Source organism: Halichoeres trimaculatus, unplaced genomic scaffold (assembly GCF_033239565.1).
Source record: "Halichoeres trimaculatus isolate MK-OKI-2021-1 unplaced genomic scaffold, fHalTri1.1 fHalTri1_scaffold_3, whole genome shotgun sequence".
In the NCBI taxonomy this organism is placed as follows: Eukaryota; Metazoa; Chordata; class Actinopteri; order Labriformes; family Labridae; genus Halichoeres; species Halichoeres trimaculatus.
In genome coordinates, this window is record NW_027437181.1 from 17,698,944 (window position 1) to 17,714,446 (window position 15,503).

The 15,503-nt window shown below is 40.9% G+C and overlaps 1 protein-coding gene across 9 annotated transcripts in view; it reads left to right on the top strand.

Annotated features, from left to right (window-relative positions):
• The window catches only part of sox6 (SRY-box transcription factor 6), a 133,496-nt gene that overhangs the window by 76,347 nt on the left and 41,646 nt on the right, over positions 1-15,503 (top strand). For all 9 annotated transcript variants that reach the window (XM_074666843.1, XM_074666847.1, XM_074666844.1 and 6 more), the window contains 2 exons: positions 1,869-2,041; positions 3,943-4,011. In XM_074666843.1, coding sequence (XP_074522944.1) covers positions 1,869-2,041; positions 3,943-4,011 — 242 coding nt within the window. The remainder of the gene's footprint in view (positions 1-1,868; positions 2,042-3,942; positions 4,012-15,503) is intronic.

Sequence of the window (15,503 nt, forward strand, 5' to 3'; positions counted from 1 at the left end):
ATTGAAAAACACAACTACAGAGAAAATATGCTTTACACTCCTGTTGATCATTGCAATTTAGTGTTTTCACAGAGCAAACACTCCTAAACTTGTCAGTGATCACCAGAGATGTGTAATTAGGCAGGCTGCGAGGGCATCAGTGAGTCCAGATGTTAAGTTACCAATTCAAGGTCACCTCTGTCAGCCCCATGTCCCTAATCTTCACCTGGATGAGGATTTTCAGTTTTCTATGTTTCTGCATTTTTCTCTTTTTTTATTACCTTTCAACATCCCCCCTCCACAGTATTGATAGCAGTGATTTATTGTGACTACGACTGATATATCTCGCTGGTGACCTGTAAAAGGCAGCTCCTTCATGGACACAGCCAAAGGTTAATAAAATTGGTGCTGATTGTATCAATTTTACAGATAAGCCATTCACAACAAGTGTAGTCGGGTGAATAAGAAGTCAATTCAGGCCGTGGAAACTGCACGCAAAGGCCCGATGAATAGCTGCTTTTAGGTGCTTTTTTTCGTTAGGAGGATAAATGGAGAATTGCAGCTCTCTTCTATTGCAGCAGGCAGCGGAGGCAGAGTGAGGCGAGCCGAGGTTCAGACAAGCCTGCCAGTAAATTGCCCTGAATGGGTTCTGGAGGTTGACAAGCCCTATTAAGACAAACGGCTTTCCTCATCGGAGAGATAAAATAAATCAGGTGTTTAGTCAAATTAAAATAGTTTGAGTGGAGAGGGCCCCTGGGAGCTCTCGGAGAAACTCAAGACAGATGTGGCCAGAGACGAGATGAAGACACCCAGGAAAGAATTCAGCTACTGCTGGCCTCAGGCCAGGCTTCACTGTACTGTTATCTGGATCTTTATGCTTTTATCCTTTCTCTCCCTCTGCCTCTCTCAGTCTCATCTGTCGGTTTTGCCATCTCTTTTTCTTGCATGTTCTCTGAGATCAGCTTGTCACACAGGAGTGCAGCGGGAGGAGAGTGAGTTACTGTCTAGCCTCTCACTGGCAATTATGTTGGCGGTGTAAGTCAATGGTAGGATCACTTAGCATTGATTAGGCGGTGGGAGAGAGGAGTGCAGCCGAGCTGCTCTCTCTATCACACACACAGCGTCCACATGTGACCATGCAAAGAAGGACGCCTATTGGTCTGTCAGTGCTTGAGTTCTGCATAAAGTAACAGATGGTAAAATAAGATTTCAACACAAATCTTCATTTCAAAACTGTTTAGGATTGTGTTTCAGAGCACATTTCTAATGTGAGGGTTCTCACATCTTTAAACAATCCTTTCAGAAGTGCGTCAGAAGTTCCTCCTCCAGTGTGTTTCTGGATCAGTCATAAAATGAGAAACTTGTCCAGTGTTGAGTCCAGCACAAACACTGACTCTCAACACTTCCTTTCTATCCCCCCTAAGCAGTCTGACATAAGCTGCCATCTCAGTTTGACAGCTCCCCGCAGCTTTTTGTCTGTGTGCCGGGAACAATTCCTTCCCTTTCTTCCTGTGAGAGCTGTGAACAGCGGCTTCAGTCAAACAGACAACTCCAGGCTGTGTGTGACCTTAACACTTTCTAGTGAATTCACTGCAGTTGGTTGCTGCCTGTGTGGTTTTCTTTGTGGGATATATTGTGTACGATACTATAGCAGAAAATGAAGATCAGTGTGTGCAGCACGGCCACGTTCTATATATAGCTATCCCGCGTACATTAACCGAGGCCTTATGCAGGCTTACTCACAAAAGGCTTACACCCTGGTCATGAAGTCAGGGCCACGGTAAAACTTCAAAGTTTTTCTCTTTTTGTAACATGCTCTCTTTAACTTGTACTTATCCACTTTGAACATCACTCACTTTTCTCTCTCCTTCTTCTTCTCCTATTACCAGGTACTCCAGAGAGCCTGGCAGAAAAGGAGCACCAACTCTCCACAATGATCAGCCAGCTAATCAGCCTGCGAGAACAGCTCCTCGCTGCCCACGACGAACAGAAGAAGCTCGCTGCATCACAGATGGAGAAACAGAGGCAGCAAATGGAGTTAGCTCGTCAACAGCAGGAGCAGGTAACTGCTCACTGTTTTCATTTTCTCACAATCACAGATTCTCTTTCTTTCAACCACAGGGATTAGACTGATTCTCTTCAAACGCTTTTTCTAAATTACCTCTTAACAGTAACACCTTTTGGAATATCTTTCAAGACATTTGTTATTCAAATAGGTTCAACAGAGACTTGTCTGATTTTCTAAACAGCACTGTACCAAAAAAAAAAAAACTTCATGAGGTTGAAACCCCTGAAACTAATAGCATTTTGTTGGCTCAATTAGTTTGCTCTACCAATTTTAAGATGTTCTGCATTTCCAATGCAAATCCAAGTTGTTGATTTTTGCATTCTGTTTGACAGCATGGGTTTGAACAGGAAACATAACTTGTAGACATACACTTTTTTTTAGGTTATTAAAATAATTCTAGCAACGTTATATGACTGCTACTTTAAAAACCAACACCTCAGGTGTTCCCTGAAGCTCTACGCTCAGCTTTACATTATTTCACAATCATTCCTTTCTTTCCTTTTTTAATGTTTCACTCAGCATTTACATTCATTCTCCTTCTGCCTATAATTTTGTTTACACGCTTTATACAGACCATCACCAGAGTATTTCATATTAAATTTCATGCCTGAAATATGCCAATAAAGTCTTGGTCCTCTGTACAAAGTTGGAATAATATTAGATTTAAGAGATGTTATATCCTATATTACTTCAAATATTTCTGTCACGCCCTCTCGCCCACATTTATGCTGTGTGGTAGAAAAGCGTTATTATGACTTGTACTAACAAATGCTGGGGAGTGTGTGAATTAAACGTTATATTAAACATAGAAGTCCTCTATATCTTATAAATCGACTCCTATTAGAACAAGACTGGCATTAGATTTGCAGCCCGAATCAGGCCAATGAGCCATATTGTACAAATCAGCAAATTAGCAGAGGCCATGAAGTGTGTTAATGCCTGGGAAGAAATAAGGACACAAACTATCCACACAGGCGACACTTTTATTATCAGCAGCCAGCCTAATGGCCATGAGTCAATTATCAGCCAGGAGTTCACTCAGAGTTTTCTCAGCACACTCTCAGACCTTCATGTGCTAAATGAACAGATAGACCGTATACCTCGGAGTGATGCATTTGGTCATAGTACACTAATAATACATTAACAGTATTGATTCCTTTTTCAATCAATGATGTTCATTTGCAAACTACACTCAACTCTGTAGGCTTTGTAGACATTGCAGCAAAAAATGAACAGTGATGTAAGCTATTTTAATTTTTGATCTTATTTTAAAATGGAAGGGTATTAATAAAATGGAAGAGAGGGATAGGGGAGGGGCAGGGGAGAGAGGGAGCCCACTGAGAGCTAGAATGTCATCCAGCCATCAAGATACAACACAGTAATTAACTGTTGACACTCGTGAGGAAGCCAGCGCAAATTAATCTTGACACATTTGCAGACGACCGATATCTTATAGTGAACACTTTGTAATTATATTTAAAAATGAAAATTAAATGACACTTAAAACTAGGTTGTCATGCTCAATGAAGTGGGCATGTTAGGAAGGGACACTGCTGGAATGAGAAGGATTGCGGTGGGCCTGCTTGTCACTCAGAGGCAGTAGGGACCTCTGTCACCCACATGCTTCCTGCACCAGTGATCTCCGTCATAACCACATTTGTCTGTCCTGTAAATTATTCATTCTTTCTCACCAACATTTCGACTGCACTGTTGAGAACAATTAATTTCATATTCACTTATACAACTACATGAAGTTTGTCAGTTTTGCAGCAATATAGCTCTTGTAAAACAAAATCCATATAAGAATTTTAATATTGATGATTTTACTTCCTTTTCATTTTTATGTCTGTTTGAGCAGAAATCCTTCATTTTCCTGTCTGTGCTTCTGTTCCCAGATTGCAAGACAACAGCAGCAGCTCCTGCAGCAGCAGCACAAAATCAACCTCCTCCAGCAGCAGATCCAGGTCAGTCAGTGTTTCTGCCGGCCCTTTGACACAGAGCCACTTACACCTCTCACTCCTGCAGCATTGATCATCGCACACCTCCATTTCTGTTAGCAAAGTCCTTGCACAACTTTGGCTGCCATGAGAGAGTTTTTTTCTACTTAATGATAGAGATCAATAAAATTACTATCTTCTGTTAGTCTCATCTTCTCCTCTCTTTTCTACATTTCTTGTCTTCTTATCTTTAATTTTTGTGTCACACTAACATTCATCTCTCTCATCAAATGTTAATTGCCTGTCGGTAATTGGGAGGGCTTTAAAATATGGAGGAGAATAATTAGCACATCTTAATGAACAAAAAAAAAGAGAGGGGTGGGGGTGGGTGTAACAACAACTAATGAGTGCTGTTGATGGAGAAGAGCCTGGAGGTGGGGGACATGAAAGAGGCTGGTAAATGCCTCTGAAACAAGTCGGTCCCAGTCGGGCAACGTGGCATGCTTTCACAACTACTGAAACTTCTGTTGTCATTAAGGCAGTACAGCTGACAATGTGTGCCTCTTCATTTCCTTCTGGTGTATCATATTATTGCACTGCTCTACTTTTTATCCTATGCACCCCATGACAGAAGTAATCACTCTCATTAGTAAGTGTATTTTTTTATGCATGCAGACCACCCAGGCAGTGTGGAGCTGCCCACGGTCAGACAGTTCAGGGTAATCCAGGGTTTGTTACTGGCAGTGGTCAAGGCTGTGAGCCTGTCTGCCTGAGTGAAGCTAACATTATCCTGCTGGGTGTGCTCAGTGTCAGGCACATCCTTCTCCGTTCTCCTTCTTCACCTCTGCTTGTTCTTTTTCTTGACAACCCCGTCATTGCTCTCTTTTTTACGTTTTTTTTTTCCCCACTATCTCTAAAAACACTCACTGACAACAAATTGTTCTTAAAGACCTTCTGAGCATTCTTTAGCAGTCCTCTGAGTTTTTTTCTTTTTTGCTTTTTTTTCCCCTTCAGAGCATTTTTCTAAGAGCACCTAACCCCCACACAGTCTGTTCTTCAACAAAAAGGCAAAACTTTAGCCATCAGCACAACAACCACATTTAATACCTTTATTAAGAGCTCTCTGTAAGAAAAGCTCTGTACCATCAACATGTTCTTGGACGGAAAAAAAACCCAGTCCACTTCAGCAGTGGACAGTCTATTGGAAAAATACCTCCATATTACACTCCACTAAAGAGAGGCACAGAGCATGACATCCTATCTAGAAAACACTCCAAAATGAAGTACCTTATACACCACTGAGGGGCTAGTTATACTCATATCATGAAGTGCTCTTTACTGATGCTCATTGAGCATAAGGGCACAGCCCTAATACATCTCACTTCTCGAGACTCTCACTTTCATCATGAAGTTAAAGGCAAATGATACCTGAAAGTTCCCCTTGATGCATAGTTTGGAGAGAGGGTGGGGGGTCGAGGCTGTATGGGAATGTACTTCTAAATATCCATTTCAAACACTTGAACAGAGATACAAGTAAAGTCATCTCTTGCAGGACCCAGTTATATTATCCTCTCTTGACCAAATGTGCTGCAGATAAAAAAGAAGCTGTCTCTATGATTAAAAACAAAACAGACTTGTGTTCAGACCATCTGTTCCACTGCCCGTCATCATACTTACCAAAAGCTGCAGATTTTTTTCAAATGAGTTTAATAAGTCTGTATGCAACATTTGAACCTCTGAGGTAAAATTAATTATTCTCTCGAGCCTAGTTCCTCCAGAGATATCCAGTTTGGTGATGACGACTCCTCTAGAGTTGGAGTACCAAAAGGAGCAGATAAATAAGAGTCAGGGCAAAGTTAGCAAAGCATTTTTTGGCACTCTGTTTTCATTACTGCTGCCTCTTAAAAAGACCCTGGCCATCTTAATATATAACAGCTTTGACTTAATTAGTTCTGTAAACAAGCTCCCAGCCTGTATGTCACAGGCTTGTTGCAAAGTGGTGTGCAGTGTTGGGGGATCGAGTTACTTTGCTATTAGCATGGAGAGTACTAAACTTTATAGGAGACCCTACCGGTCATCAAAGTCCTTCTGTTTTGGCTTCAGGGAGAAAACCCACAAGAAAGCTTCTCACCAAGGTCTCGTATTGATGAAGTAACTGATCACATCAATGGACACTGTAAACTATCCAAACAATAAAACCATGGGTACTGCAACCGGAGACTGTTGTTGGCACGCTTTGTGTGGGAAGTGGATGAAGGGCATATGTTAGGAGTGTGTGGTTATGGGAGGTTTAGTCAGAGGTTTGAAGGAAGTTGTAAAGCAGTTTAATCAAGTTTTCTTTTTGAATAGCCATTTCAACTTTATCCTTTCTCATCATTCCAACAAGAGAGTTGAAAGAGATTTAGTCTTTGTCCTTCGGGATTACAATGTCACTTGTTTTGAGATAGCAGATGTTTTGATTGCAGTGTTAGAGGCTTATCAAAAGTTTAAGCTCAAGGCTTTGTGTGTTTTTCCCTCAGTTTGTTTGTATTCCATCAGTCCTTCCTTTCGTTGTTGAAATCAAGTTGGCACTAATTCATTCCCAGGATGAGATTAAGCCTTGAGTTAATTAAGAAAAAAAATGAAACACTACCAAGATGTATGCCACAGTTAAATGTATACACTGTCAGGGAACTAAGTTACTTTTTCCCTCCCTGAATTTCTGAGACTGGAAGAAATAAACAAAAGAGCAAGGCCCTATTTCTTTCATTTAGCAACACTACAGCAAAAAAAGATTAGTAGAGTATATCCTGACAACTTTCCAAAAGCAGCAAAAACATCTTGTGTTGATCATCAGAAGTTGGTTTGGCATGTTCTTTCAAATCTACTTTCTTATAATCAAAGGCATGACATACTTTACCAAGAATATAGCAGCAGAATGATGTGCTAAAACGGGTACCGATGAGAAACACCATTAACCTCAAGTGAAAAGTCTCTCTTTAAGTCTGTTGTACAAATAAAAGCACATTGTAAATACCCCTGTCGGTCATTCCTCAAGGTATGTTGGTGAAGATACCAACACAGGTTAGATTCTCATACACATGTACTGAGGCAATGGTGTACAGTACGCAGACACACAGGGGCCCATGTGTTGATACACACATCAAGAGAATAAATACTGGTGGAAAGGTCAGGGTGAACTTTAACTTCACAAACAGGGAGAAGCAGAGCCCCAAGATGAAACAGAGGGACACTTTTAATCTAAAACATTTAATTTACATTATGTGTCCATTTAAAATGTGAAAAAGTGGCAGAAGAAGTGACCATAACTACAGCATGGAAAAAAGTTCACAGGCTAAGATAAATGCAAAAATACTCTGATGAAGAGATGAAAAGTCGTCACAGTTTCACCCTCACCTATAATTTAAAAAAGTGATAACATTTCAATGTTTGTCTGGCTGTGGAGTGTTGTGATCCTAGGTCTTAAAGATACTGCTTTTCTGTGAAATTTTTCGTCTATATTGTCTATTTAAAGCTGTTTTTTAAACCCTAAATGATCTCTACATCAATCAGGTCTGGGTCCTCCTTATCTCTCTTGACCTGATGTTCTTTCAACATACAATTCTCACCTCACATTATCTATGGCACTGTATTAAACCTTTAACCTTGAGCCCACAAAGATATGGAAACACACACACACACACACACACACACACACACACACACACACACACACACACACACACACACACAAGGTAAAAAAAGAAACCAGAGATTAAAGAGAGGAAAAGGCCAGTATATTGTTGTCCAGTGCACACTTCAAAGTCCTGGAGGCTTTCTCACATGTGTCTTTAATGGTGTAAAGGAACAGTAGGGAACATGCAATAGTTCAATGGTGAGATGCAAAAGGTCCCAAGATTAAAGATGAAATGCATTTACACCAGCATTAAGCTGCTCATGGTTGTTAGGGTGGACAATTGTCCAAATACACTGCTGTCAACCTTTGAGGTTCATTGGGGAAAAAGATTTGACTGCAGTTTGTTGTAGTCAGCTGCATATGGATTTCTCATTTACCTTTGTAACAAAGAAACCAGAGAACACACAGGAGAGGCTCTGTTAAGGGGTCTTCTGTTTTCAGTGGTTGTAGAGCCTGCCCAGTCTAACTGAATCCTCTGGTTTTGTATTGTGTCCTTTCACTGCAGAAGTTGAACTTAAGTACTCCTAAAATCTTGTCCTAGCCTGACAAATGTAGATAATATCTGGAGATATTTTTATAACACTGTTTGGGGCAAAATGTGAGACCTCTGTCATGCCTCATATCTTGCTTGTTCCACAGCTATCACCAAATCCGCTCACTGATTTTCAATCAAATCTAGCCCCTGCCTATGTCCCTCGAGGACTTTTACATTCTTGTTGTGATGCCAGTCCAGTGTGAGTCAGCTGTATGCTGCTTGGGATGCTTTGGTTCAGGGTCTTGTTTGAACATAAATCATCAAGCTAATGTTAGTTCTTTGTCTGGGAGAAGCAACGTTCACCTAATTACTGGCCTCGCAAGCCTCCTTACAGCCTGGTGCTTCTAACAGAATGTTTTGCAAAAGCAGCTGTGTTACCAATTTTTAAAGCTTTTAACTATGGCTGAAACATAAAACTTTTGTCTTCTGCAGAGAAAAGAGTAGTTAGATCTCCCAGCATGAACAAAAACAAGTTGTCAACTGCTGTTTGTTCTGAGTGTTAAATTGGTTTTTCATCAGGACTGGTGTGTTATCACTTCTTTTGTTATGATAAAAGATAATGCCTGTTATCCAATCCAGTGCCTTTATTTAATGAACAGATTCTATTCGGTTTCCAATTTGGAGAAGAAAACACAGCAGAAATAAAGCATTATGGTAAATATTTAAAATCAATCAGATGAGTTTAAATAAACACAGGGCTGTATGGTAATTGCACAAAATAATAGGGCTAATTTGTGTATTCTCAGATGCTTTTGTTGTCTCTCCAACACAAATCATTTTCTCAGTGTGAGACTCTTATTTATGCACTGGCAAAAAAAAAACTCAAATAGACATTGTTAAAGAGAATGTGTAAGTCCCCCAATTAGCACGGCTAGATGGGAACTGTTAGCATGATAATAAGAGAATAATAGAGCAGGGAAATGATTATGTGCCTCTGTGTGTGTCTGCGTGTGTGCTGCTGTGTGTACATGAGAGAGTGCATAAATGCAGTGCTGCCAGTGCTTTTCCTTGAGCTGAAGAGCTCTGTTAGCCTGTACTAGCAGGATTATGTGGGGGCATTAACAGCCCAGTCAGACGGGCTTGGCTCTTGCCCAGGGAGGCTCAGTCCAGCATGTTCATCCTCCATTTAAGGAGACTCTTAGCTGATGAAGATGTGCACATGCAAGACTGAAGATAAAAGAAAGCGGTGACCCGACTCATTAGCCCCTGTGATTTAATATATTGACACTTGGATACAAATAATTTCATTTAGTGGACTCTATCAGCGGAGAGGAGAGGAGGAGGAGGAGGGATCAATTTAATTAGTTATGAAATGTGACTTCTTGTCAGGAAGCAGAAGAAATGCTGATGTTAAACAAAGTCCTGTGAAATTTAAACAATAAAGCCATCGTGGCCCTGTTAAAACCTAATGATGCGCAAAAAGGTGTAATGGATACAACTCAGCATGGCAGTGATGGCTTGCAAATGAAGCTAAGTGGATGAACGTTTGGTGTGTAATGCCATTTGCCTGCTAAAACAAATTCTTGCTTAAGGGATTTAAACAGTACATGCTGTTTGACTGGTTTGAGGTCTGTGGGATATTTTTTTACCAATTAGATTGTGTTGCTTTTTTCTTTGGATGAAATGCAGCATTGCTCCGCTAAAGAGTAAAACTTTAAGTTGTGTCACACAGGCATGGCCCCAGAGATACTGATAGACCCATCCTCCTTTTTTCAAAGTGTAACAGCTGATTTCTATTCTTGTATGACATGAAAAATATATTGGCTTGTGGTGGCAGTGCCATTGAGGCAGGAATGTAGACAAACATAGATCCATAATTGATGTAAATTACACAATGAAGCCGTGGTTTTGTGTAATTGGCCTTTGTATTCACACACCTCCACGGTTCAAGCAGTGATAATTAAGCAGCTCCATCCAAGAAGTGCCACACGAAGGGTTGTAATGTGTGAAATCACACAGGGGTCTACTTTAAATTAGTCACCTGAGGGGTTTATACAGCAGCCATGGGACAGGTTAATTTATGGCACACTCCCAGTCTTGTATCAGTTCTCACAGGTGATGAGAACAATCCACACAAGACCAAAGATTACAAGGCACACAGGGATGTGGATTTGCCTTTTTAATGAATCCTGGTGTGAAATGATTCTCTTTATACACTTATGATGAGTGAAACGGGTTTGTGCTGAGTGAGAATTTCACAATAAGGCACCTGTTTAAAGCTCATACGCTCAACACTTAACATCCACTGTGCCTTCGTGGGGAAAAATATCAGCTGAGAAAGAACACGCCCTCCAGTGTGATGTTTATCCAGCTCTCTCTGCATGGACTGTGTTTTCTCTGTTAATGTTGAGCAAACTGTTTTGTCTTTGCTCCGCCATCATCTTCAGCAGTGGGCACACTCACTGGGAGAAGGCGCTCCTACATTAATAGGCTCTACTGTGTACAGCAAGGAGAAAGGGGTGCGTGTTTTCTTAGGGCTGGGGTGGCGAAGCAAAGCATTCAGCTCAGGGCCAACGAAGAAAGGGAGCTTTTTGTGTTTGGGGCAGAGGAGAGTCCAAGCATTCCCCAACATAACACAATGAGCTATTTTGTCCTGCACAATTTTACAAAGGAGCAGAATTGTAGTATTTTTTTTCTTTCTGTCATTACTTGGCGCTTTAAAATAAAATATTACATTTTTTCACATATTTTCTTAATTGCATAGCTAATCCTTCCAGGGTGTTTCAAACTGAAGCTCTTTACTCATTTATATGACTTCTTAAAAACATTACAGTTTTTGCACGGCCATCATTAGGTAATACTTGAGCATGTTTGGAAGTTTCGGAGCACTTGTGTCTGTTGCCTCTCCTGACAGGCCTCCTCTATGTTGAACAAGAGAATGGGCTCTGTTGTTTTCTGCAGCTGGTAGGTAAATCTGAAGACAGAGCCTCAGTCTGTGATTGCAGGATAGAAAAGAGGGGGAAACACAGTCGCATTCGCAGCACTGTGGACAGCAACATTACACAAGTGAGGGATGTGCTTCTTTTCTTTTCAATCTTTGATTACATTTTTTCTCCCTTATCATTGTTTGAAATGTAATGTGTAAGAAAAATATTAAATTAGCATCATATTAAGACATGAAGGAAAAGTTTTTCAGGGAAACTAGCTTTTGATGCAGATTTAAAAAACATACAAGAGTCAACAGTAGAAATAAAACATTTATGTCTGTTGGCAAGCTCTTAAGTGTTAAAGATTCAGACCCACATTGAATCCTGAGCCTCACATACTTCAATCCCTCTCCCCCTACCCCGCTCCCATCACATGCATGTACGCTATCTGACTAACCCGTGTCCAATGTTCTTAGGAAACCTCAATCACCCCTCTACAATGAGGGTCAGAGGCATTTCTCTCCTTCCTGTTTCCATACAGTGAGGATATACACGCAGGATAATGATGCCAGCCAAGAGCCCACTTGTGGGTTTGTTTATGTCTGTTCTTCTCTACCCCGTCATTACATATGCTGTTTGAGGGAGTCCCTGGGGATTTGGCCAGTTTACTACAAACCTTAATTTTACGGCCAGGCCTTGAAAAAAAATCATTTTCACTTCCATGTAAACCCCCAACCTCCTTCAAGAAAAGAGAGTTTACTTTGGAAGTTTAACACCGAATTTGCTGTTATAAAATTAGCTATATTTTATTCATGCAACGCAGTGTTGTGTTGCCATTTTAACGCAAAAAATTGTGTCAGCATTTCTTATAAAATCTACCTACATATTTATGGGTTAATAGTTTGGCTGTCCCTTGTTCTTATGATACATCTGAGCAAATGTTAATATGTTCAGTCTAACTCAGGACATATTATGCAATCCAGGGCTGCGGTATGTTAACACTGTTAGGTTGCAAAATGCACACCAATTAAAATGCTTCAAAGAAGAATACACCTTAAGGCTTTACTTTGATATTTATCTTTCTATAAGAGTTAGCAAAATTTGCTTCATGTTAAAATTTGTACTAAACTTACACTGATCAAATAATATGTCAATTAATGCATTACTAGCATCTTCATTTGATTCAAATTAATGCAGTAATTAAATCATCCTGCTTCTTTTGCACAAACTAAATATTTATTGTATGCTCTTACTTATTTTTGAGCCACTTTTATAATTTTGTGTTATACTTGCAGTAAAGCTTTTATTGTTTTTACTCAAACATGTGAAAAAAAAATTACAATGAATAAGAGCACTGTGCAGAAATCCTGTAAAAGCCTGGCAGTGCATTCTGACTGCAGTTTTATCAAGAATTAAAAGTGAGGCAAGAGGAGGGATGAGATGGAGGAGGGCTGGGGGAGAGATTTGGGGTCAGAGGGTTGGGCTAACCTGCTTTCAAGCCTCCATGGACTTAATATTGGGATGGCTGTTTTCCAAGAGAGCTTGTTTTACTGTGTAAGGAATTAGTGGAACAAGAAGTCATCTATTGGATATTCCCTCTGGATGGCCTGACTTCACCCAAGTGTCTGGATTTGCTGCACTTCATCCTGAACAGTACTCAGTGTAACACACACAGGCATGACTGATGTGCAGCGTTACACTTAAGCCTGAGCAAACAGCGCCTGCAGTCACAGTTAAAGTTGTACCCCGACAATTCAAGGAAAACATTGTGAGACTATTTTCAAATTGGTGCTTGCACACTGTTGATCTTCGGAATCAGAGCCCAGTCTTCTGACTCCAGTAGGAAACAGCCCCGTTAAAGGATTTCAGATGAAGGAGAGGAGTGAGGAAAAAGGTCTGAGACTTGACCAGGACAAGGGCCCTTTGTTGGTGACCTGAACCTCACCAGAGTACTCACCCTGATCTAGTGCACCCAAATTCATAGTGCACAAGCAGAATAATGCGTTTTCAGGAGTCTACTGTGTGGCAAAATAAAGAGTTTGATTCAAAGGCTTTGGAGGTCTGCAGCATCAAAGTCTTCTCAAGATATATTGATTCATTTGTCTGATTACCATTAGCAACAGACAAATCCAAACACCATTCCATCTCTGATCAATCAATGCGCGTGTCTGCCATGCGCTGTACCTTTTCAGCTGAAGTACAACTGGCTGACCTGTAGATAAGGAGTAATATGTGCTTGAAAACTGTTTATTGTTTCATGGGGGAATAAAACCTGAAGCATTAGAGAGGATTCAACAGGCCAGAAGTGCTTCCACTGAGTGATTTTCCTCCTGGTTAGGCTCCAGTACAGTGTACACCCAGCAGGCTGTGTACACAGTGGCGGGTGTTAAACATATCCTGCTGTCTCGTGTCAGTTTTACTGGGTGTGCTGCTGCTGTTGGGACATAGCCAGGCTTACCCGCTTCTTTAAGATCACGTTCTCTTTAAATGGATCACAAAAGGTGATTTCTACTCGCTCAGTGTGGAGCAGGGAGAGGCTGGGGGGTAGGGGGGGTGAAGTGTGAACCATCAGTTCTTACAGCAACAGCTGGAGTCTCCGCTCCCTGGGTGAAATTACAGAACTCCTCCTATAGAAAATGTGAAAGAGAAGGTTATAATGAGAGCTGTGGATCTGACAGCTACTAAAGTGTGGAAGTTATTTTATTAAAACAAGGTGTTAGAGAAATGTGAGTCCTCTTCTAAATGATCGCTGGTGATTGTGATTTTTTTCCTAACGGCTGCACAGAAATAAGATCATCATCACAGTAAACTCCTGGAAAATTTTTGGCTACTTGGAGGTGTATTGTTGTCAGTAATTTAATAAAACCCTCAAAATGGTTTTACTTTTTACAAGTGTCTTCGAGGCAAATGAATGCAGATTATATCCAGGAAAAGCACATGTGTGAGAGGTGTGTTAAAAGGTGTCAAGTAGCAATTAATCAGGATTTTAGACCTCGGAACTCGCAGGTCCTTTCAAGCTAATAACCATGTAACACGGTGAGAACGAGATTGATGTTGGTCTTTGCACTTTTTTTCCGACTAATCTTAATACTTACTGATTCTGCGAATAAAAGCAAAAACTCTTTCAGTTTTTTTAAATGTGCTCTGTAGCAAGCAGCTAACTTGTGTACATCAGCGCAAGAAAGTGCGAGGAGATCCAGAGGAAGAGCCAGCAGGGGGTTTCAGGCCTCCTGGGTGCTTTGTAGAGGCTCTAACAGACAGTGAGGAACATGGGTGTTGACAGGGGCCAAAGTGAGTGCTGTAATGCGCTGTACATCTCCATTTGCACTCAGTGTTTTGGAGCTGCCTGTGTGTGTGTGTGTGTGTGTTGTAGGTGGATGCTGCAACAACTCTCCTCTGTCACTGCCAGAATTACCTAACAATATTTTTTCAGATCAACGCAGATTTGTTAAAATGTTAACTTTTTGTAAGTCAAACTTTTCGTTTTAATTGTAAAGCTCTTGAGAAAATTGCTTTAAAATTCCATCCTTGATCATTAAACTAGTGTGTGTGTGTGTGTGTGTGTGAGAGCACAATGCTGTAAGTATAAATGCCAGGAAATCTAAAGTCTGCTCTTTCCTTTGCACATCATGTATCTACACATCAGAGATGATGTGTGTCTGAATCATCTGACTTGTCCTCTGTAGTCTGACCCCCCAAAGGTTTACTTCAGTAAGCCACTGAAGAGTCGGGTCTTTGTAGTACAACTCACTGTATGATATGTGTTTGTTGAAAAGCATCATCATTTTAAAAAGAAGTGATAAAGCTTTCTCAATAAAACACAAAGATACAAAACTAAAAAATCAGCTCGTATGAAGCTCTCAGACTGAACATATACAAGCAGACAAAGGTGTGACTGAACTCAGTTTTGCATTAAAGAAATAAATGAATGAAAAGCTCTCTAATTAGTTCTTCCCTAACATGATGTCTATATGGTATTCTGCTCACAGCTGAGCAGCAAGTTCATTCTATTTATCAAACACCAGTGTCTCCTTGAGAGGGAAACAGATTGCGTGCTGGCCTGATACAGACTTCATCAGGTCATCTGAATTGATGATACATGTTGCAAGTCGGCTGCGTTCCCCCAGAAACCGCTGTTGGAGTGCTTGCTGGCAGAGATGGGGGCCTCGGCCAAGTCTGTCTGACTGATCACTACAGATGCTCCTCTTCAAGTATTCTGAGTCAGATCCTTAGTGCCGGGTCTTGAGGGACAAACAATAGCACCTGTTCCTCATAAGATAGCCCATTCATGTATCTTTAATGAAGCCTGGGGGCAGATGGTGTGAAATGACATTATCTAGTGCTAAGACAAAGGAAGAGCAGTGCCAGCACAACAATGCGGCCACGTTACGAGGGGAAGGGAGGACGCTACCCGAGTGCCCCGCTCACATCTGCTCCACTT